Raw genomic sequence first — 23,480 nt, 5'->3', positions numbered from 1 at the left:
TCTCTGAGTCTGGACCAGAGCACGGAACAAAGGAGCAGAGAATAAAGGCCTCTCCCCACCCTCACACCAGATGCACTGCCTACGGTTCAGTTTCAGCAAATACGAACTGTTCAAAAAACAACAAGCTCTTACCTTCGTTACAGGCTAGGTGGGCAAAAAAAGCAATGATCTGCACTGTTTTACCAAGCCCAGCTTCATCTGCCAATACGCCATTGAGGTTCTTCCGGTAGAGCTTGGCCAGCCAGTCCAGGCCAATCTTCTGGTAGTCTCTGAGGGCGCCGTACAGAAGAGCCGGAGCGTTCAACTTCACCTGCAGGGGCAGACGGGCCCAACAGGCACATCTCAGAACAACCATTACAACTGTTGTCAGATCAGTCATATGATAAGCCTACTGGAAAGCCACGAAGATGATTTACAGATAACAGGAAAAGAAAGATCCTTAATTGTTTTTCCTGACAACTTCTGCCGTTGGGATAAAGAGCTCATTTGGAAGGAGGTAGCTTTTCCCCTTAACAGAGACACCACCCCTCACACAGGGCACAGCGGCTCACCGCGGTGCTGATCCGAGCACTGCCCTTGGGCAGGATGGCTTCGGCCACAGCGGTCACTTCCGCGATGTCCTTTGTGTGAGGCTTCCCGACAACCACTCTCTCTGTGGCTTTAAATTGGTCCATGATGAACAGCGAGTCGATGAGAACCACACCCTTCCGGCTCTCCCGGTCACCGGAGCAGTCTTCCACGTCTGTGATCAATGGAAAAACGGGACTTGTGAGGTTTGAGAGGCTGTGATAGTATTATGAGGCCACTTAACATGACAAAAAAAAGAGAGAGAGAAGAGAAAAAAGAAAAGGAGTTGCTAGAACCCAAACACTTCAAAGACAGAATTGAGCAGCAAATTTTTGTTTTTAATCCACTTTAGATAGTTAACAATGTATCCAGATAGACAGGTACGAACTCTTATGGAGTTTGTAGGACCGCTCTGGAAGGCCCTTGGGTGAAGTTGGAAAATGTCTGTGCAGCATCAGGAGCTAGTATCACCCAGAGATTTACAGCCATCTAAGGGTTCAGTGACTGCCCTCCACCACCAAGAATGGAAGGATCAGAAGCATCCTAGTTTGGGCAAGCAAGGGGGCCACCAGCCCCCCCTGGAGTCCTGCTGCAGCGTGGGGTCCGGCAAGCCCTGGCCTCCCCGCAGAATCTTCTGGGCCCCTCCCTTGCTGCCCCCCGCAGGCAGCCACGTCTATGGACCAGAACAGGGGGGATGAAAACAACACGTGGACTCTTCCGGGAGTAGTCTGTGTACCTCCTTGGAACTCCAATAAAAGTCAAGTAAAGTCCTTAAACTGGGTGTGTTAAATTAAACAAACACAGCACAGCCTGGATAAATGATAAAACCTAGGCCCGTAAAATGTGTATAAATCTGGAGAAGAGTATTTCTACATTGTCCACAACTTGATCAAGTACTCTGATAATTATGCCAAGTTAACCAATAAAAATAAAAAGCACAGAATTTAATGAAACTATTAATATAAACTTTCATATTAAATATATTTTCAACTTTTTATCAGACTGAAAGAAGTGAAGGTAATTCTGAAACTCTGTTTTAAGCACCCTTCCTCTGTTAAGTACTTTGGCTTTTGTTTTCAAAGCTGAATTCCTCAAAGATGTTAAAACAGACCTTCGTCTTCACTTGTCTCTTCACTGTCAGGTTTACGTTGGGGCCACTGGAAATTCGGCAGAAAGGCACCTTCATACAACTTCATCAAATCAATTAAGGGCAATTCAGCTGGAAAGGATTGTAGGAAGAAAGATTATTTTACACCAATAGTGTCAGCAGGGAAGAAAACACAGTCAGGAGAAGGGCCCTTTCATATACAGTTGACCTTGAACAACCCAGGGGTTAGCGTTGCCGACCCTGCAGTGGAAAACCCGAGTGTAACTTAGTCTGCTCTCCTTGTACGAGGTTCCTCCACACCCGACCAACCGTGGATCGTGTACCACTGTAGTGTTTACTATTGGAAAAAATCCACGTGTAAGTAAGTGGACCTGTGCAGTTCACACCCGTGCTGTTCAGGGGTCAAACGTATATTCCTTTTCCTAGCTTTAAATTAATTCCTTGGGAAATGTATGTATTTTCTAAAAGCACATTTATTTTTTTCCAAAAACTAATAATGATTGCCCGTTACTGATACAAGATATACGACCTTTTCTTTATAAAGATGAGAATCTTTGAAATGAAGAAACTCAACTTTTATTCATAAAGGAACAAATATTCCTGAAATAATCTTAATAAATGTACAGTAAAATCTACAGATTAATAAACGAAAATATAAAACTACTACTGATAGAAATAATCAGTGGAGATGATACATAAAAATACAAAACATCAAGTAAAAGTCAAAAATAAAACAAAAAATGTTCAAAAAAGATGATAAAATATCGCTATAGACTTTTTGTATAAAGAGCTCACCCTAATTGATCAAACAGCCCACCACACGAAAGCCCAATGGGAGAGGGATATGGAGCTGTCTCACACACAAAATACTCTAAAGGGCTCATAAAGTATCTCTTTAACTGAGCACCTCCAGAAACCAGTGCGCAATGTATCCCCCACTGCATGGCAACCACCTTAAAACCGTAATGCTGGATGAACATAATGAATCAAACAGTCTCAACACTGCGGGTGATGGTATAAACAGGCTTAACTTTTCTGGAAACCAGTATGAAAAGCTGAAGAGCTTTAAATTTCATGCCCTCTGACGTCACTATTTCCCACTCCATGGGTCTGTCCAGGGGAGTAATCGGAAACTTGGACCCAGGTTTGTATTCAAACACAGTTCCACTGGGTGTTATATATAACAAGACAACGAACGCTGTGAGCTGTGTACCTGTGATACATAAGCCTTTCTGCACGTACACCGTATGTCAATAAAATCTGTGGTCAAAGTAACAAACGCCACAGAGAAGTACCCCAGAAGAACAGTATTGAGGGCTCTCTTCGTTTAAGACTCATAATCCAGTGACTTAACTTGCTCATGATTTAAACTATTCGTCATATGGGGCTGATAGGTAGATACGTGATAAAGCGAAGACCAATTGTGCAAGGGAGGTGGCGGGTGTATGGGCGTTCAAAATAAGGTTCTTCAACTTTTCTGTTTCATGTTTTCATAACAAAATGTAGGGAAATGTACATATACATCATATAATGGTTATCAAAGTAGGAAAAAAAGAAAAACAGCAGAAACAACTGAAAAACTACCTCAAGAATAAGATAATTCGTAAGGTGTCTTGGAACAAACAACTCACAGGAATCAACAGCCTTCACACATATAAACTAGTTTGAAGATAAAATGGGAAAGAAGATTCTATTTAGACAGAAAGTATTTCTGTACTTCTTTAGATAGAAAGTATTTAAATACTTAGAATTTAGGTTTTAAAAAATTCACAACATCTACATAAAGGAAGTGCTGAAAGGTTCATGAGGGGCACGAGAGGAGACCCGACCAGGAAGAGGCACCCCAGTGAATGGACGAAGACGTGCCCCGGTGACACGGCTCCCTGCGGTCACAGCCTGGTCAGTTCCCCTGAGTGGCCAGGGATAACCAGGGTGATCGCCTGCTGTGGGACACCAGCCACCGTGCCACCCTGTCCTGAGGACGCTCGAACAGCCACCCGGAGAAGTCCCTGTGTAGGGGGACTGGGCTCGCCTGCCAACAACCATCCACCCGGCCAGCTAGGGGGCCAGCTGGGGTGGACTGGAGGCTGGGCCTGCTGACGGCCGCATCTCCGTGAGACCCGAGCCAGAAGCACCCGGCCGGGCTGCTCCCAATTCCTGCCCTACAGGAAGGGGTAGAGTAGCTCCAAGTTAACACAGACAGGCTCTACCAAGTCAGGGATGTACACAAGAATCACAAAGGCCTGCAACAAGAATGCAAGACAAGGTGTAGCTCAAAGGCTAAGATATGAGATAAAACAGAACACTGGATTTGAACCAAGCAGTCGTGACCAACCACCACAAGCTACTGCCTTTCCAGGTGAAAATGTCCCTCTCAAATCAAGAACAAGCCGAAGGCCGGGAAATCCCCTGGCGGTCCAGTAGTTAGGACTCCACATGCTTTCACTGCTGAGGGCCCGGGTGCAATCCCTGGTCAGGGAACTAGAGATCCCACAAGCTGTGTGGTGCATCCAAAAAAAAAAAGAACAAGCCAAAGGTGCCCACCATCAGCACCTCTATTTCTACACTTTATTGCAAGGAACGGTAATAGAAGGACCAGGATTATAAAGAAAAAACTGTTATTCTTCAGAGATGAAGAGGTTGTATACACACAAGTAATGTGAGAATTTAGCACAGCTGCTGGATTTAAGATCAGTAAATAAAAATCAACTGCATTTCTACAGACCAGCAACAAATTAAAACATAATCTTAAAAAAAAAAAACACTGATTACAACTTCAAAAAATATAATGCACCTAGAAATAAATCTAATAAAAATATGCAACCATAAAATGTTAGCGGAGGCTACTAAAGGAGATCTAAGTAAACAGAGAGGCTACTTTGATCATAGGTTGGAAAAGCTCTTCATAGAGATGCAATTCTCACCAAACACCCACTAATTCAACCACATTTGAATCAAAATCCCCAAGCAGTTTTTCTCTGAAACTTGATAAACTGATACTGAGCTGTATCTGAAATAGACCCAAATTAGTCAAAGCTCTCCTAAAAAAGAATAAGGCAGAAGGACTGACCTAGCTACGCCTCAAGAATTATTATAAGGCTAGAGTAATCAAGGGAGTGTGGCATTGGTGCAAACTGACCAGTAAAACAATGAAGGTCCCAGAAAGAGCCGTGGTATCAGGAAAACGTGACTAACACGTGAGCCGGCACTGAGCATCACTGAGGAACGATGGCCTTTTCAAATGGCACGGGGAGAGTCAGTTAACCATTTGGGGAAAAAAAAAGAAACTGCACTCTTATTTCACACTAGAGACAAAAGTGATTCTTGGTGGATTACAAACATCGATACGAGCGTAAAACAAAAATTTTTAGACAAGGCACAAAGACATCCTTTTGATCCTGAGGTTAGAAAAGCTTCTTTTAAACAACGCGGACAAACACAACTACACTAAAATTAAGAACACCTGTTCCTCAGAAGGCACCGTAAAGGGGAGGCAGACCCACCCCGGGCTGGAAAAAGGTTACTGGGACACACGCCACTGACACGGCAACGTGTCCAGAACACAGGAAGAACACCCAGAGTCAGCACAGAAAAGAAAACCCAAAACCAAGTGGGCGAGGACAGCTGTGAGAAGACGCTGCGCCCCGTGGGCCACGCTCCCCCACCACAGGCAGACACCACCAGGCGCTGCTGGGACGCAGGGCCCGGCCCAGCACTCCAACCGCGGCGGGGCGCCGCCTCGTGTGTGCACGCCCCGCAAGCCGGCCTCCCTGCTCTGAGCACAGACGCTCGAGCGTGTGTGCGCAGGACACACGAGACTGCTGCAGGCAGCGCCGCCTGTGAGGACGAACGCAGGGAAACCACCGAACTGCCCACCAACAGCACAACCGCTAACCCGTGACACATGCACACACAGACCACCTTTCAGCCGTGGGCACTGATTCTGTAGCAACACACCTCCACGAGGACAAAACTCGGAAACGGAACTGAGAAAGGCCAGCGGGTGAGCCTCCAGAGTGATTCCGTTTATACCAAGTTCTAAGACCCAAACAAAGCGGTACGTTCAGGATTCACGCAGGGGGAGGGGGAAACTGAGTGGAAGGAATGATAAACGCCAAGATCCAGGCCGCAGTCACCCGCTGGGACAAGGGCAGAGGCAGAATGGCGCTCTCTCCTACACTGGGTGGCGTGGCCGCTTACACCGCATGCAACCTATTGCGGTTTTCATACCTTACGTGTGTGTTTCAATAAATGTTTAATAGAGCATCACAGGGAGCCGCTCGGAGCCCACCTTCTCTGGCTAACTCCAACAGCTCCGCCTGGTGGTCCGCAGCCCCCTCCAGCGCCTCTTCCTCTGCAATCGTCTCCTCCTCGTCTTCCACTGGAATGGCCACCATCAAATGTCAGCGAGAGACCCCACGGCATCTTCCTCGCAATTACTCATGAAACGCTACAAGGCTCCAAAACTGTCATGCACAGCCATTAGAGAAGTGAAAACTAAGTCCTAATTTCTCAGGTTAAACCTGGAAGTGATAGTTCATTAAGTAAGCAAAAAACAAGGGACCATACTTTATACTTTCTCTTCCATTTCACAGTGTGAAACAGAGGCTGGTTTTCATCACATGACAGACCTACTCAGGCCAAAACAGGGAGCGATGTGGAACTTCCTGTCCACCTGCAGAGCCCACTACAGAAAGACCCACAAGCACGTTGTTCGGTGTCACTATGAATTCATCATTGCCCATTTCAGAGGCCCCAGCCCCTGCCCAGCTGAGGATTCCCCGAGCTCAGCTCCTGTCCGGCAGCTCCAGCCCTGCAACCCCACAGCCGGCTCCTGGTGGCTAAGAGTCCACCAGCACCCACGGCAGAGCCCCACCCGCCCTCGGGCCACCTCTCCATCTGAGCTGAGCCCTCACCACGGCACGCCTTCCCTCCCGCTGACTCCTGCCCCCAACACGCACCGCCTCTCCTCCCTACCGACAAAAGGCATACGCGTGCGCACGCACGCACACGGTCCGACACCTTCCCTCTTCCACAATCCAACTCCTTGTCTCTCCACTGCAAAACCCCATCATCCACCAAGGCCCCCGGCCCCCAAGAGCATAAGCCACTGAGCCACCGGACTCCCGCGGTCCAGGCGGTCCTCGACGCCCTGGCAGCACCTGGAGAGTGAGCTCTCCCGCTGCGCGTTCAGAGAGCCCTGCAGACAGCCAAAGCACCAGGGGGACAGACCTTCTTCATCGGTTAAAGATGTACTTGCTTTTCTTTTTCTTCCAGGTATCCCCGAATCCTGTGACACAGAACACAAATCGTAAGCGTGACATCTGGAAACACAGCATGAGAACCCAGAGCAGAACTGTAGTCAACATGCACCCGGGAGGACCTGGGAGGCCGTGCCAGGCGTGTCCACGGCAGACACCGCAAAGGTGGGGAGGAGGCTGCGGGGAAGCAAGACGAAACCCACGCCCGCTCTTCCCAAACCACCAAGGTTAACACCCAGGTGAGCCTGAAGCTGGAAAGAACCAGCTGTAGGCCCAAGGGGGACTGCTCTCCAGCGAGAGAGAACGCTATTCATGCCTACGACTTCCTGCAGACAGACAACCCCTTGCACAGCGACGCGACAGTCCCGAACTCACCACAAAGTTTTCTCGTAACGCATCAAGCCCTGTAGGTCTCGACTCTTTACCTAAAGAGACAGGTAACGCGATTCGCTTTCACTAAGGCAGTGGAGGAGGTGATGCTCCTCACACGACCATGGGCACCTGTGCCCGCCCCCCAAGGAGAGCAGAGGACAGCAAGGCGGGTCCCACCTCCCCTCTGCGACGCAGGGTGGCACAGCCACACCGCCACGCCCGCTCTCGGCTTCAGCAGGAACCTAGAGTCTCCAACCTGGCAAAGCTTCTCGCTCATGACTTGCATAATCTTAGAGCTCCGTGACTTTCAACAGGGACCACCTCCTTCACCTCAGTTTCCTCACCAGTAAAAGGGAGGAATCCTCCCCGCCCCCTCCCCAGGTTTCCAGCGATGGGGTAGCTACTGCTGAGCACCGTGGGAGCAGCACGACGCCTAGACACGGGGACCGTGGAGGGGCGGGGGGCAAAGCCGGGGGAGTTCATCTCACTCTCCGGGGACACAGGGGACAGGCTCAGAACCTCAATCCTGAGAGCCCCCCAGAGTTGGTCACCCTGGGGCTTATTGACTCATACTAGTGAATCTCAGAAGAACTGAAATGCCAGGACCAGGCTGCTGAGGAAACAGCCTCGCCGGGGAGGCTCCACGGGAAGCCACGATGTCACAAGGCGACGGTGAGCAGAGAATCAAGCAAACACAGCCAGCAAAAGGGGAAGGCTTTTTAAAAAGTAATCATACCTTTCCGGGAAACTTTCTGGAAATTTAAAGCCTTCTTCCTTTTCTCTTCTAATTCTACTTGTAGTTTTATTTCCACAACCTAAATGCAAAGAGTTAAATAAATAAGCAGATTACTAAGAAATACAAGTTCTATATGTGAAAACATTAGAACTCACGCCTGGAGGCCAAAGCACAGCCGTCCCGACCCCATTCAGATTAGAGCTGACCCCTGGACAGCGCGGATTTGAACGGTGCAGGTCCACCGGCACTCAGATGTTTTCCGGTAGCAAATCCTACAGAGCTGCATGGTCCGCGGCTAGCTACACCCGCAGCCACGGAGCCGCAGGTGCAGAGGGCAGACGATGAGCTGTGTGCAGAGTTTCAGCTGCACGTAGGGCTGGCAGCCCTAACCCCCCACGCTGTCCAGGGAGATACATTCAGTTTGGTACTCTTTCATTATTTTGTGTCAACTGCATCCTGCCCAAATTCTGTCAGACGGTAAGAAGAGAAATTTTACAAAAAGGAAGCGAGAGACAGAGCAAGCCACTCTGGAACTAAGCAGCCTTTAGTGACCTGCGCCAATACTAAACAGAACTACCGGAAGGGCCCCTCAGGAAGGCTCCCAGACACCACAGAGCGCGCAGGCCACGGCTGATGGGGATTTTGATGCACAAGGAGAAACACAGAGGCAGAACCAGGTCTCCTGATGAGCCAACAGCCCAGAGGTGCCCAGGAAGTGCGGGCACCCGCCTTTCCAAATGACGCCACAGGCTCCACCTGTGGGATTTCCCCATGGCACAGGCAGGCTGGGCTCAGAAGGCCGCCTCAGCAACCCCGACACAGTCTGTGCTCCCAGGAGCCCATCAAAATCTCAGAATTTACCTGTTCAATATTTGACCAAAAATATTCTATTTCTCTAGCAGTTGATGCAGCTATTCGTCTCAATCGGTTCTGTTCTTCTCTCCTTCCCCGCTCCTCCCGAAGCTGCTTCTCTTCGTGATGACGCACTACAGTTCTGACAAGCTAGTAAATGAAAGTCCAAGAATTTTACGTTGTGCGCTGTGTCATGCTATCAGAAAAAAGATACATAACGTTTCTTTAAAATCTTCTCAGCCCGTAACTACATATAATCCACAGAGAGACACACCCTCACCTGCTCTAAGGGCGCGTGGGACAAATGCTGATTCCAGTGCAAACCACCACCAACGGTCTGCCTGACTTTCCTACAAGTGTTGTTTTACCAAATACACGTATTTTTCTCCAAAATGGAATATCATACTGTGCTACAATCGTCCTTTCCCCCTTTAATACGAGGAGCATCTTTCCATCAATCAGCACAGATCAAAATCATTTTTAATACGTATCATTTCCACTGCGTGAATGCAGCCAAATTTAACTCCTAGGATTAAAAAAGTTGGGTTGGGATAATTCACATTTTTTAAGGCTTTTGCTTTAAATTGCCAAACCGCTTTCCAGAATTTCTACTCTTTACCTCCTCACCAGCTGTACCTCCAAAAGGTGCAGAGAAGTAACTCAGAAAGGGACACATCCTGAGCCCCGAGTGCAGCGGAGCTGCCAGCCCTTCAGCTCTGGGATGCCCCCGAGGCGGCCGCCCAGCACAGGACTCCCAGGGCCTTGTCCTGGTCAGCGCGCACCCCTTGCACAAAGCCGCTGGCTCCCGGGGGTAGAGGGACGGCGCGAGGAGGGGCAGCACAGCGCGCAGCTGCGGCCCCCGGCTCAGCTGCCTCTCAGTCCCACCGCTCGGCGTCCATCCCTGCCCCTCGGCCCCGGCCACTGCCCTGTCCAGCCCTGCGTCCACATGCTCAGGACCATCAACCTTCGTGAAAAAGGAAAAGTTTAAGGAGTGATCTGGTTTTTTTCTTAAATACGCATGAATCTGATTAAAGACCCTTTACACTCAGACCCTGCTGTTACCCCCTTGGTCTCGGCTTCTCTCTACCAAAACTACGTGGGGAAAGCAAGGGGGAGAATTCAGAGGAGGGAGGTGGACAGGCCAGGCACACAGGAGCAATCCCCAGTCCTGAGAGTGTAGGATATATGAAGGCAGCATCCAGGTCCCGAAGAATAAAGACACACAGTGATGGAAGAAGCAGCAGCTGGGCCTGGAGCTATGTACACGTACGCAAGGACAGCTGCTCTACACTCTGGGACCCAAGAGCCCTAGAAATCTGTCACTTTCCACACTGCCAGCTTTAGCAGTAACATCTCCTAGAGGTCCTACCCCGGGCTGGGTGCCTACTTTGGGAGCAGAGAGAAGGTAATAAATTCTGAGCCAGAACTGGAGAGAAGCTGGACCGGAAGACCAGGCAACACAGAGCAGGCAGGCTGCGGGGAGCCAGAGGGCCGGGACGAGTGCCCGAGCTGCCGGCCAGCCGCCTCTTCCCCCTTCCTACTCTCAGCCTGGATCTGGGGGGCTGCAGGCATCCTCATGCCAACTGCCGGGCAAAACTGGCCAGAAAAAGAACCCAAATCCCAGGACAGAACTGCAGCAGAAGGGCCGTGTCTGTTCCCAGCAGTCCACGCTAGAGCACTGGGGACAGCCCTCAGAAATGAAGCAACGCAGCAGTTACTTTCTAAATAGCAGCAAAACATTCTTCAGATACATCGTAAGTCCAGAAACTCTTTAGAGGGACTTCCCTGGTGGTCCAGTGCTTAAGAATCCTCCTTCCAATGCAGGGGACGCAGGTTCGATCCCTGGCTGGGGAACTAAGATCCCACATGCTGTGGGGGAACTAAGCCCGCGCACCTCAACTAGAGAGCCCACGTGCCGCCAACTACAGAGCCCACGCGCTCTGGAGCCTGTGTGCCACAACTAGAGAGCCAACACAGCCAAATAAATAAATATTTAAGAAGAAAAAGAAACCGTTTAGAAAGTGGGGCTGGGAGACCTCCGTCCGCACACTTAAGCCCCTGGCGCTGCTTGATGACCCCTGGGCACCGCGGTGGCCTGTGTCTCAAACCCACCTTCTTGGCAGCAGCCACCTTCCACCTCCTCTCCTGGGCGAAGTCTGTGGCCATCCACTGCATCTCCTCCAGCAGGTAGTCCCAGTGCGATTTGGACCGCGGGGCCTCCTGCAGCTTGGGCAGCCGTCTGAGGGACCACAGGCCTTCTTTCCTTAAATCTGCTATCCGCTGATGGATCTGGTTCTCCTGCAAGGAGCACAGGGGTGGAAGACGTCCGGCACAGTTTAAGTGCAAGCCACCGATGCACACCCCAGTCAGTGCGACCCTGCTACGTGGAAGTCTCAGCAACAAAGAAGAGTTGCTGAACAAGGCTCTATGAGAGGGCAGAGGCAAGGGCGTGCGACCCCCGGGAGCCTCATCCTGGAAACCCAGGACAGAGCTCCCAGGCCAGCGCTCACGGCGGAGCACTTACAAATAACTGCTCAGTCACCCAACAAACAGCAAACGCTCACTAGGTGCAGGCCGTGAGCTGCACTGGCCCGGGCAGCCTCCCGAGGGCTCTGAGCTCTCAGCCTGCACCCCACACCCCCCTCCCCCTGACTGCTGATACCAGCACAGAAAAGACCTTCTCCACACCAGTCTAGCTGCCCCTCCGGCAGGAGAGGGCCAACTACGCGGTTTTAATCTTGGTTTCTCCGGATCACAAACCTTACTATCAGGTGTTCCGTCTTATACTACTGCCCCCTTAGAAAGTGAAAGCACACGCATTCCACAGGCTGGAGTATACGGTGAGCGCTTCTTGAGCACTTTCAAGAGCTTCTTTAGGTGCACTTACCAGCGCTATCTGTTCTGCCAGCTTGTCCTGAGAACCGTCGTGGGGCGCGGCAGCATTCTGAGCGGGGCTCTGTGGTTTCGGGGGCGCTGACACGGCTGCCCCTGGGGAGCGGGCGATGACAGGAGACAGCGACTTGGCTGCTGGGGAGGGTCTGTTCACCGGGGAGGCCCGGGCAGGCGAAGGCCCCGGGCCTGAGCCACTGGCGGGGACAACGTTCGAGGCAGAGGAGGCGGAGGGCAGCGGCCGCGGGCAGGGCTGGGCGGGGTCCATGGGTGGTCTGGGTGGCGCCGCCGTCTGGCAGGGAAAACAGGGCTCAGCGCCGTGCCCGGAACCCACAGGCTGGCTGGAGGCCCCTGTGCAATGCCCCTCCCTCTCCCCAGCAGCGCAGACTGACCAGTGGGCCCACTGCGGACCACAGGGCCACGCAGACTAACCGTGTCTACAGAAGAGAAGAAGCCCTGTTAGTCCACAAAGCCACATCAGAGCTCCCTGTAAACGGTGCCTTCACATATGGTCTTATGTCGGGTTTTCTTTTTTTTTTTTTTTTGCTTTTTCAAGTAATTTTTTAGAATTTTTAATTGTAGGAACTTCTTAACTGAGAAGTACCAAATGCTCACCGTGCACCTGTTCTCTGAAGGGCAAAGACAAATTCCACGCGGCCCTCTCGCGGTGGGCAAGCTGTAAGGTTAGAAACCCTCCTCTGTGCCGTCCCGAGAGCTGAGCTTGTAAAACTGAGGAGCCCCTCCGCCCAGCCCTCCCCGGGCCGAAGGTGAGCTTAGATTCACACGGGAATTCCGGCCGGGAGGAAGTGGGGGGACAGAGGGCAGGGAAGCCAAGGCCCTGCCGCGCCAGGAGGCCTGAGGACAGAGCGACGCGCACGCGGCACGTTTATAACCCGCGGTGCGGATGAGACACCGCGGCCAAGGCCGGGCCCCTCACGGCGCACAGCTTCTCCGCCCACCTCTAGGGAGATTTCCTCCACCCCAGCGGTCGGTAAACTGTGGCCGGCCACACACTTTGGCAGAGTTCCACAGGCCACGGCCACTCATCTGTGGGCCCTGGCGCTGCTCTCAGCTCCAGCGGCAGAGCTGAGCAACTCAACAGGAAGCACACGGCCTGCAGACCCTGAAATACCGTTACACTCCCTCTCTGTGGCCCTTTACAGAAGAAGTCTGCCGGCCCCGCCCAATCTGGAAGGAACAGAATTCCACGGCTTCTGTAAGGAGCTTCTTCTAAAATCACATCCCACAGCTCACACCGTCGACAACAAGGGCGGGAAAGAAACCCAAGAAAAACGTCAGTGCTGCGTGAGGTCGGTACCAGGCTCAATAACAGTATTCAAAACAGAGAGCCTCACTTCCACGGAACCCTCAAGCCCGTGGAGGCCCAAGAAGCTCAGCGCCCTGGCGGGGGAGGGGGTACTCCTTCCCAAGGCGCACAAAAGGCTCCAGAATCAACCCAGGGGGCCAGTCACAGCCCCTCCAGCACTGGCTGACCAACCGTGCCAAGTTATCTGGCCTTTCTGGCCTCGGTCTTTCCATAGCTAACGGGCGTGATAAAGATTCTACCACAGAGGGCTGCCAGGCAGAGGAGAGCAAATAATGGCCCGGAAGTGCCCATCACCACGCCTTGCACCTGGCAGGCGGTGAGTGAAAAGTAGCATCCTTACATGAGAGCAAACTTCTACAACCACCAGGAGAACTCGAACTCCGAGCCCAGCTAGGAAACCTCCTTGTTAACGAGGGAGAGGGGAGAGGAAGGGGAGGTTTTCCTAAGCGGCTGACCACACGCTGCTGAGACAAGCCTCTGAAAACACTGCCTCTGGCCCCTTTGGTGCCCCAGACCCATGCTTCACAAACGCACTGCTCCTCAGGGGCCCCACGTGGTCTACTGTACACGTTTCAAAAAGACGTCTGGGTGAAGTTAATTTGTGGACGAGGAGGGGCATTATAAACCCTGGAAACGTGTATCAAGCCTGGAAAGCAGCCTCAACCACGCTGGTGGAGTGGAGCATCCGGGGGAGGCACCGTGGACAGAGCCTGGCAGACGGTCAGGCTCATGGGAGCCCCACGGACCCCAGGCCTTCGCTCCTATGACCCCGCGTTACTCGGCACATCAGGTGGGACCAGGGCCACCGTGCCCTGTGTGTGGCTCCCTGTGCCGAGAGCAGCACTCAGAATTGTGTCGTTTTCTGACATTTTAATAACAATAACTACAACTGCACAGTAAATTTACGTTGCAGCTACTGAACTGACTGTTGCACGGTGGAGAGCGAAGCGCTGGGAGAGAGGGAGTTACCCAGCTGGGCACCATCCCGTCCAGCACATAGCCTGTCTCTTCTTCCACCTCTAGCTCGGGGAACGGCAGGGGCCCGGAGTACCTGCGGCTGGGACGGGAGCGGAGGGGCCTGCATCTGCGCCTTCGCGGGCACCGGGACGTGGAGGGCCGCGGGGAGCTGGCCGGGCGGGGGCGCCGGGGCGGGGGCGTTTGGCGGCTGCGTCTTCACCGGCACCGGGAGCGGGGTCTGCGGCTCCGCCGTCTGCGGCTGCGGGGGGAACTGCAGTGCCGGCGGCAGGGGCGCGGCGGGGAGGCCGGCCGGGGGCAGCCTGGCGGGCAGCTGCGGCGGCGGCGTGTGCAGGCTGGCGGCGTTCTGCACCGGGGGCCCCGTGGAGGGGTCGTACCGCTGCTGGCTCTGCTTCTGGCCGGCGAGCTGAGTGGCCTGCGGCGCAGGTGGCATTCCCCCTGCAACAGAGGGCAGACCCAGCGGCCCTGACTCCCGGGCTCGGACTCCACCGGTCAGGGCTGCCTCAGACCCTGCGCTCGCAGCACACACACTCAAACGGGAGGTTTACCTGGTGGGAGATCTCTGTGTATTAGGTCTAACGTGATAAATGAGCACACAACAAAGGAAAGAAAGGCCTCGGCCTTTGCGCATTAGCATCAAGCAGAGCAGGCACGGGATAACCGCAGGGTCCCTACCACAGCAGCAAGTCAGAGAAAACACAGGAGGGAAAACCGGAGAGAAGCTGAGGACAGTGGGACGTGCGGCTCCGCTAAAGTGACAAGAGCTGGTCTCCGGTGGTTTCTTCATACTGAGTGAAGTGGGACTCAGAGGAACATCCCAATGGCAGAAACCACCTCAGATATGCTACCTGGACTGCACACGTTTTAGTCTGCTGCTGCTTCCTTAAGCCCTCTCTGCACTCCCTCTTTCTGAGCTAAGAGAGCTAGTTCTGGCGCTGGGTCTTACCTTGAACTGTCGGCATTAACTGCTGGAGAGGAACTCCTGTATTCACCCCTGGGTGCTGGAAAACTACCCCTTGGTGACCCACTTCGAGTCGAGGTCTCTTAGACTGCTCTAGAATAATTTTCAGAAAAGGTGCAGTTTGATGTAAAAATAAAACCACAAAAGTAGTAGAAAAAACATGTGTAAGTGTTTTTATCATCTTTGAACAGAGAGGCCTTTCTATGCATGAACCAAAATGCAGAAGCCATAAAAGATAGGGTTGATAAATATAATTTCTTTCCGTTAAAAATTTGTAAATATAAGGAAAAGCATCATAAAAAAGGCAAAGGACAAGCGTCAACCTAAGAGACAATTATCTGCAACATACACAACGGGCAACATTCATAAAGCTCTTACAAATTAATATGAAAAGGATCAACAACCAGAAAGACAAAATGGGCAAAGAACACAAACAACGAGCAGAGGAACACATTCACAAATGGTTAAGCACATGAAGAGATAACTGAAACCGCATCAAAATTAAAGAAATCCATTATCAAAACAAAGATTTTATTTTTTACCCATTGGCTCGACAAAGATTAAAAGATACTTAATAAAATGGCCAAAATGTGAGAGAAGTAGAAATTGCTGATGGGAGCAAAAGCTGACCCTACCCTTTTGGAGAGCAGCTTAGCCTCGCTAATACTCAACTATGCACACATTTTGATCTAGCAATTTCACTCACGGAGCGCTGCTTTTAGATACGTGGACAGACATGTATAGAAAAAACTGTGAAACTAAATGTTCGATCAGGTTTTGATCACAACAGAAAAAAGGTGATACTAACAAATGAATGCTAACACGGGTCTGATGCATAAAGAAGGAAGCACCCATGCAGTGGATGCAGTATTTTGCAGCTATCAAAAAGAATGAGGTCCATGACTGGGAAAGATGGCCTAGTCAGTTAATATTAAAGACATAACAGTGTATATATATAGGATCACATTTGAACTTTTTCAGAATGACACACCTGTAGCAATGCTTGCCTGTGAAACTGAACAAACATAGCCAGCTGTGTGGCTAGGGAATGGGGAAGGAATACCAAACCAGAGACAGACTTAAACTACACCCTTCTAAACTGAATCTTTTACACAAAATGTGTATTAAGTTCCTAACTTGGAGAAAAAATTCAGTTTGAAAAATGAATGACAATTTGAAAAGGCAGATGGCTTTACACTTAATCATGTCATGAGGACTAAACAGCCTACAAATGCACACAGAAAATCCAACTGGAATATACCTATTCAACTGACAAATTTCTAACTTCAGTACACATAAACATGCACATAAATATTTTGTTTAGCTGATTACCACCAAAAGAAAAATTAACTTTCAAAGTAGAAACTAACCAAAACTAAGTTCCTTAGGGGCCACGCTTTAGAAACAGGTGGCCACTACACTGGAATTCCCAAACTAAGAAGCTAACTGGCTCCGGGGGGCCCTTCAGCCTGTGCTCCGTGACATACCTGCCGGAGGTCCCGCCTGCTGCCTCTTAAAGGGGTCCGTTTCGATCACACTGCCAGCCCCTGCCACAAGGGTCCCTGCAAGGGCTTGTTGCTGGAAAAAAAAAAAAAAGGAAAAACTGAGATTTTCATAATTTAAATGCATTACAAGAATGAATGTAAACTAAAACTATCATAATTATCCCAAACACTGACTTCCCTTCTTTTTAAGAAGAGAAATGTCATCTACCCGATGTACTATAATAATTTAAAGTTCTAACTTACCTCTGGAGGATAAAAAAGGATTTGCATTCTGGTTTTAAATGGAATTTCAGTTCAATGCAAATCTAGAGTCCTTCAGAAACGATCTGGCTTTGCACACACAATGACAGCAGAAGCTAACGCAGGAAACCTCAGTCTCGGCAAGGACTACAACTTAGCCTCCTGACCAGTCACACTGCCTGGTGTCGCTCAGCCCGCCAAAATCACAAAAGCTGAATGATAAGAAGACTGAAATTGTCTTCCTACTGGAAAATGGTGCTAAAACTCCAATGAAGCACTATCTAATTGACTTCAAAATGGTACTGCAGTTAGTACCCTACTTGATATATAACTGTGTGAAATATATACAGGTTATTTTAAATGTTTAAGTGAAAAGCTACCGGCAAAGACAGAAACTAGCTGACTCTGGGCGCCCTACACCTTTGACACCTCTGCACTACCCCTGAAGGGCTACTAAAGGCTAAGCATGATGTTTAACAGTTGCTAACTTTTTAAATAATTCAATTATATCCACTCTACTTAGCGAGGCATTTTAAATGCAAAAGCTACAGATGTCTGAACGAAGAAACTGCCTGTGAGGGTGGCTACTGACCAGCATCCCTAGGAAGGGACACTTCACTGCCAGGACCAGCCACGCTGCAGGTTTTGCCTCACATGGGGCAAGGCCTCAGAGTAATGAAGAGGGAAAGTAAGCACCCCCTGTTTACATTTAACAAAGATGGGGGCGGAAGGAAGAGAGGGAAGGAGGGAGAAGAGAAAAGAATGATTTAAAAAGCAGACAATATGTGAACAGTGGTTGCCTCTGGGGACAAGATGACAATCAATTTATAATTTGTGTGTGTGTGCACTTTTCTAAATTTTCTAAATGTTTTACAATGAACATGTATTACTTCTGTAATCAAAAAAAGGTTTTGTTTTTTTTTTAATAAAAGAAATTGATACAGGGTTCTGTGTCCAGTAATGGCCAAGTACTTCCTGTTGGACTAAACACATTCAAGATAAATACAAACTCTAAAAGAAATATAAAAAATGTGAAAAGGTGGGCAGATACAGCGTGGGACTCGATACTGGCAAGGAGGGAATGAAACTAGGAGACGCTTCTGGGTTTACGGCATTTGGCACAAGGGCAGGCCCCAGTCTCAGACCCAGACAGGGAGGGTCTCACTGGCTTGAAGACTACTAGGATGGAGAGTAGGAGACCAGAGCAGAGACAGGTAAGGGAGAATCGCCACAGGAGGCAGCGGAGATGGGCCCCAAGCTCCCCTTTTTTCTGGCTGCCTCCTGACCACCCACATGCCAAGACGCCAAGCACAGGCCAGCATAACCACACTGAGATCTCAGGAGGCAGAGGCTACGGTTTCAATCCAATCACATTAACTAGATGTGAAAGCAAACCAGCAGAACTCCTCAGAAGGATATAACAGATCTCAGGGTTTCTGCAACCTATCATTCACAATACCCAAAACCCAATTCAAAATCAATCAACGTGATACACCATATTAACAAATTGAAGGAGAAAAACCATATGATCATCTCAATAGAAAAAGCTTTTGACAAAAGTCAACACCCAATTCTGATAAAAACCCTCCAGAAGGCAGGCACAGAGGGAACTTACCTCAACATAATAAAGGCCATATGTGACAAATCCACAGCCAACATCATCCTCAATGGTGAAAAACAGAAAGCATTTCCTCTAACATGAGGAACAAGACAAGGTTGGCCACTCTCACCACTATTATTCAAGATAGTTTTGGAAGTTTTAGCCACAGCAATCAGAGAAGAAAAAGAAATAAAAGGAATCCAAATCGGAAAAGAAGTAAAACTGTCACTGTTTGCAGATGACATGATACTATACATAGAGAATCCTAAAGATGCTACCAGAAAACTACTAGAGCTAATCAATGAATTTAGTAAAGTAGCAGGATACAAAATTAATGTACAGAAATCTCTTGCATTCCTATACACTAATGATGAAAAATCTGAAAGAGAAATTAAGGAAATACTCCCATTTACCATTGCAACAAAAAGAATAAAATACCAAGGAATAAACCTACCTAAGGAGACAAAAGACCTGTATGCAGAAAACTATAAGACACTGATGAAAGAAATTAAAGATGATACAAACAGATGGAGAGATATACTACGTTCCTGGATTGGAAGAATCGACATTGTGAAAATGACTATACTACCCAAAGCAATCTACAGATTCAATGCAATCCCTATCAAACTACCAATGGCATTTTTCACAGAACTAGAACAAAAAATTTCACAATTTGTATGGAAACACAAAAGACCCCGAATACCCAAAGCAATCTTGAGAAAGAAAAACGGAGCTGGAGGAATCAGGTTCCCTGACTTCAGACTATACTACAAAGCTACAGTAATCAAGACTTCCCTGGTGGCACAGTGGTTGAGAATCTGCCTGCCAATGCAGGGGACACGGGTTCAAGCCCTGGTCTGGGAACATCCCACATGCTGTGGAGCAACTAGGACCATGAGCCACAACTACTGAGCCTGCACGTCTGGGGCCTGTGCTCTGCAACAAGAGAGGCCGCAACAGTGAGAGGCCTGCACACCGCGATGAAGAGTGGCCCCCGCTCACCGCAACTAGAGAAAGCCTTCACACAGAAACGAAGACCCAACACAACCAAAAATAAATAAATAAATAAAAATTAAAAAAAAAAAGACAGTATGGTACTGGCACAAAAACAGAATCTATAGATCAACAGAACAGGATAGAAAGCCCAGAGATAAACCCACGCACATATGGTCACCTTATCTTTGATAAAGGAGGCAAGAATATACAATGGAGAAAAGACAGAAGTGGTGCTGGGAAAACTGGACAGCTACATGTAAAAGAATGAAATTAGAACGCTCCCTGACACCATACACACAGAAAAACCTCAAAATGGATTAAAGACCCAAATGTAAGGACAGACACTATAAAACTCTTAGAGGAAAACATAGGTAGAACACTCTATGACATGGAAATCACAGCAAGATCCTTTTTGACCCACCTCCTAGAGAAATGGAAATAAAAACAAAAATAAACAAATGGCACCTAATGAAACTTGAAAGCTTTTGCACAGCAAAGGAAACCATAAAAAAGGCGAAAAGACAACCCTCAGAATGGGAGAAAATATTTGCAAACGAAGCAACTGACAAAAGATTAATCTCCAAAATATATAAGCAGCTCATGCAGCTCAATATCAAAAAAAACAAACAACCCAATCCAAAAATGAGCAGAAGACCTAAACAGATATTTCTCCAAAGAAGATATACAGATTGCCATCAAACACATGAAAAGATGCTCAACATCACTAATCATTAGAGAAATGCAAACCAAAACTACAATGAGGGGGCTTCCCTGGTGGCGCAGGGGTGAAGAATCTGCCTGCTAAGGCAGGGGACACGGGTTTGAGCCCTGGCCCGTGAAGATCCCACATACTGCGGAGCAACTAAGCCCATGCGCCACAACTACTGAGCCTGCGCTCAAGAGCCCGCAAGCCGCAACTACTGAGCCCATGTGCCACAACTACTGAAGCCTGCGTGCCTAGAGCCCATGCTCCGCTACTAGAGAAACCACCGCAATGAGAAGCCCACGCACCACAACAAAGAGCAGCCCCCACTCGCAGCAACTAGACAAAGCCCGCACAAAGCAACGAAGACCCAATGGAGCCAAAAATAAAAACAAACAAATAAATAAATTTATAAAACAAAAAAGCAAAAAACTACGAGGTATCACCTCACACCGGTCAGAATGGCCATCATCAAAAAATCTACAAACAATAAATGCTGGAGAAGGTGTGGAGAAAATGGAACCCTCTTGCACTGTTGGTGGGAATGTAAATTGATACAGCCCACTATGGAGAACAGTATGGAGGTTCCTTAAAAAACTAAAAATAGAACTACCATACGACCCAGCAGCAATCCCACTCCTGGGCATATACCCTGAGAAAACCATAATTCAAAGAGAGTCATGTACCAAAATGTTCACTGCAGCTCTATTTACAATAGCCGGGGCATGGAAGCAACCTAAGTGTCCATCGACAGATGAATGGATAAAGAAGATGTGGCACATATATACAATGGAATATTACTGAGCCATAAAAAGAAATGAAATTGAACTATTCGTAGTGAGGTGGATGGACCTAGAATCCGTCATACAGAGTGAAGTAAGTCAGAAAGAGAAAAACAAATACAGTATGCTAACACATATATATGGAATCTAAAAAAAATGGTTCTGAAGAACCTAGGGGCAGGACAGGAATAAAGACGCAGACATAGAAAATGGACTTGAGGACACGGGGAAGGGGAAGGGTAAGCTGGGACGAAGTGAGAGAGTGGCATGGACATATATACACTACCAAACGTAAAACAGATAGCTAGTGGGAAGCAGCCGCATAGCACAGGGAGCTCAGCTCGGTGCTTTGTGACCACCTAGAGGGGTGGGATAGGGAGGGTGGGAGGGAGACGCAAGAGGGAGGGGGTACGGGGATATATGTATATGTATAGCTGATTCACTTTGTTATACAGCAGAAACTAACACAACTGTAAAGCAATTATACTCCAATAAAGATGTTAAAAATATATATATATATTAAAAAAAAATTACTCCAAAACACAGAGACAAGAAAACACAAGCCATACTCAAAACAGTCAATGGACACCAACCCCCAGACGCCTCACATTCTGGAAGTAGCAGAAGGGATTTTACGGTAGGTTTAATAAGGACGCCCAAGGACATAAAGGTATGTTGTAATGAAAGACGAGAGGAAATCCTGACAGAAAAAAAGAAACGATTAAAAAACAGAACCAATCTGAAAAAGAATATATATATCACTTCGCTGTACACCAGAAACACTGTAAATCAACTATACTTCAGTAAAAAAATAAATTTTTTTTAAAAAGAAAGAGAACCAAATAAAGACCCTAGAACAGAAAAAGTGTCTGAAAGTTAAAAAATTCATTGGACAGGCTGAAGAGTAGGGTGGGGACGCAGATGTCGGTGAATTGAAAACAGATTCTTGAGGGAAGAACAAGAGGAAGCCTGGACTTCAAGACTCAGCAGATGGCACAGTGCTGCTTAAGGATGGACGACAGATAAAAACAGCTGAGCAGAGAGCCCAGAGGGAGACTCAGACTCACACAACCTTGCCAGTTCCTAAAGACACCAAAGCAACCCAAATGGAATGAAAAGTCTTTTCAACCAAATGATGCTAGAAGACCGGATATCCATGTGAAAAAACTGATAAACTGAACTTCATTAAAATAAGAAACTAGGGGGCTTCCCTGGTGGCACAGTGGTTAAGAATCCGCCTGCCAATGCAGGGGACACGGGTTTGAACCCTGGTCCGGGAAGATCCCACATGTTGAGGAGCAACTAAGCCCGTGCGCCACAACTACTGAGCCTGCACTCTATAGAGCCCACAAGCCACAACTACTGAGCCTGCGTGCCACAACTACTGAAGCCTGTGCGCCTAGAGCCCGTGCTCCGCAACAAGAGAAGCCACCACAATGAGAAGCCCGCGCACCACAACGAAGAGCAGCCCCCGCGCGTGGCAACGAAGACCCAATGCAGCTAAAAATAAATAAATAAAATTTTAAAAGAATAAAAAAATCAGTAGTTGGGGGATAAATCAGGAGCTTAAGGTTAAAATATACACACTACTATATATAAAATAGATAACCAACAAGGACCTACTGCATAGCACTGGAAACTATACTCAATATCTTGTAATAACCTATAATGGAAGAAAATGTTAAAAAAATATACATATATTTATATACATGTGTGTATAACTGAACCACTTTACTGTACACCTGAAACTAACACAGCATTGTAAATCAACTAAATTTCGATAAGTTTTTTTAAATGGCAAAAAAAAATCAATAGTTGGGGTAGGGTTACAGAACTATAATTATTCATTCCCTTTAATGCTATAATCACTGAAAAATAATCTCCACTTAGGATTTTTTAAGATCTGTAATAAAAACTATTTTGGGGAATTCCCTGGCAGTCCAGTGGTTAGGACTCAGCCATGGGCCCGGGGTTCAATCCCTGGTCGGGGAACTAAGATCCCGCAAGTGCGGCCAAAAAAAAAAGAAGAAGAAAGAAAAAACTACTACCTCAAAGTCTTTTGGAAGCAGACAGAAATTAATATACTGTGTATGTAATACAAGGAATTCTGAATTTATTTCTAGAGTTTCATTGGTCAATATAAAAATTCTACAACTGGTTGTAAATAATAAAACTCATACTGAGATTTTTTTTTTTCCGAATAAAACAAAAGGTATATTTTTTCATTTCAATTCTTTCCTGACAGACTCTCCATTTTCTTGTCTCCTTAGACATCCACTAGTAATTGCGACAAAGATCTATAATTCAAAACGGAGATTCCTTGGTTTTCCTCTTTTAGGTCTCTTAAATATTTATAATATTAAATAATGTGATTTTTAAAAGCACAGTAAAATTAATCATAGAATTTTTTTTAAAAATTTTTTCAAAACTTGAATAGGTTTTTCTCCAGAGAAGATATACAAACGACCAACAAGCACATTAAGATGCCCAACATCATTCATCACAAGAGAAATGCAAACGAAAACACAATGAGACACCACTTCACACTCACTAGGATGGCTAGAATTTTTTTTAACAGGAAAAAAAGAGTTGGCAAGGATATACAA

At 48.0% G+C, this 23,480-nt stretch overlaps 1 protein-coding gene across 8 annotated transcripts in view; it reads right to left on the bottom strand.

The window, feature by feature from the left end:
• The window catches only part of EP400 (E1A binding protein p400), a 113,423-nt gene that overhangs the window by 62,345 nt on the left and 27,598 nt on the right, over nt 1–23,480 (bottom strand). For 5 of the 8 annotated variants that reach the window (XM_029226909.1, XM_029226902.1, XM_029226919.1 and 2 more), the window contains 13 exons: nt 16,536–16,626; nt 15,034–15,141; nt 14,164–14,525; nt 11,784–12,077; nt 11,009–11,194; nt 8,906–9,046; nt 8,045–8,123; nt 7,312–7,361; nt 6,908–6,965; nt 5,967–6,056; nt 1,679–1,786; nt 552–742; nt 133–310 (listed from right to left, as the gene is read on the bottom strand). In XM_029226909.1, coding sequence (XP_029082742.1) covers nt 133–310; nt 552–742; nt 1,679–1,786; nt 5,967–6,056; nt 6,908–6,965; nt 7,312–7,361; nt 8,045–8,123; nt 8,906–9,046; nt 11,009–11,194; nt 11,784–12,077; nt 14,164–14,525; nt 15,034–15,141; nt 16,536–16,626 — 1,936 coding nt within the window. The remainder of the gene's footprint in view (nt 1–132; nt 311–551; nt 743–1,678; nt 1,787–5,966; nt 6,057–6,907; nt 6,966–7,311; nt 7,362–8,044; nt 8,124–8,905; nt 9,047–11,008; nt 11,195–11,783; nt 12,078–14,163; nt 14,526–15,033; nt 15,142–16,535; nt 16,627–23,480) is intronic. The other 3 variants (XM_029226913.1, XM_029226929.1, XM_029226934.1) reach the window with 1 other exon arrangement.

This window comes from Monodon monoceros, unplaced genomic scaffold (assembly GCF_005190385.1).
Source record: "Monodon monoceros isolate NGI ecotype Baffin Bay Population unplaced genomic scaffold, NGI_Narwhal_1 Super_Scaffold_1, whole genome shotgun sequence".
Classification (NCBI taxonomy): Eukaryota; Metazoa; Chordata; class Mammalia; order Artiodactyla; family Monodontidae; genus Monodon; species Monodon monoceros.
Note: the sequence above shows the minus strand (reverse complement) of the source record. Positions and strands in the feature narration are given on the sequence as shown.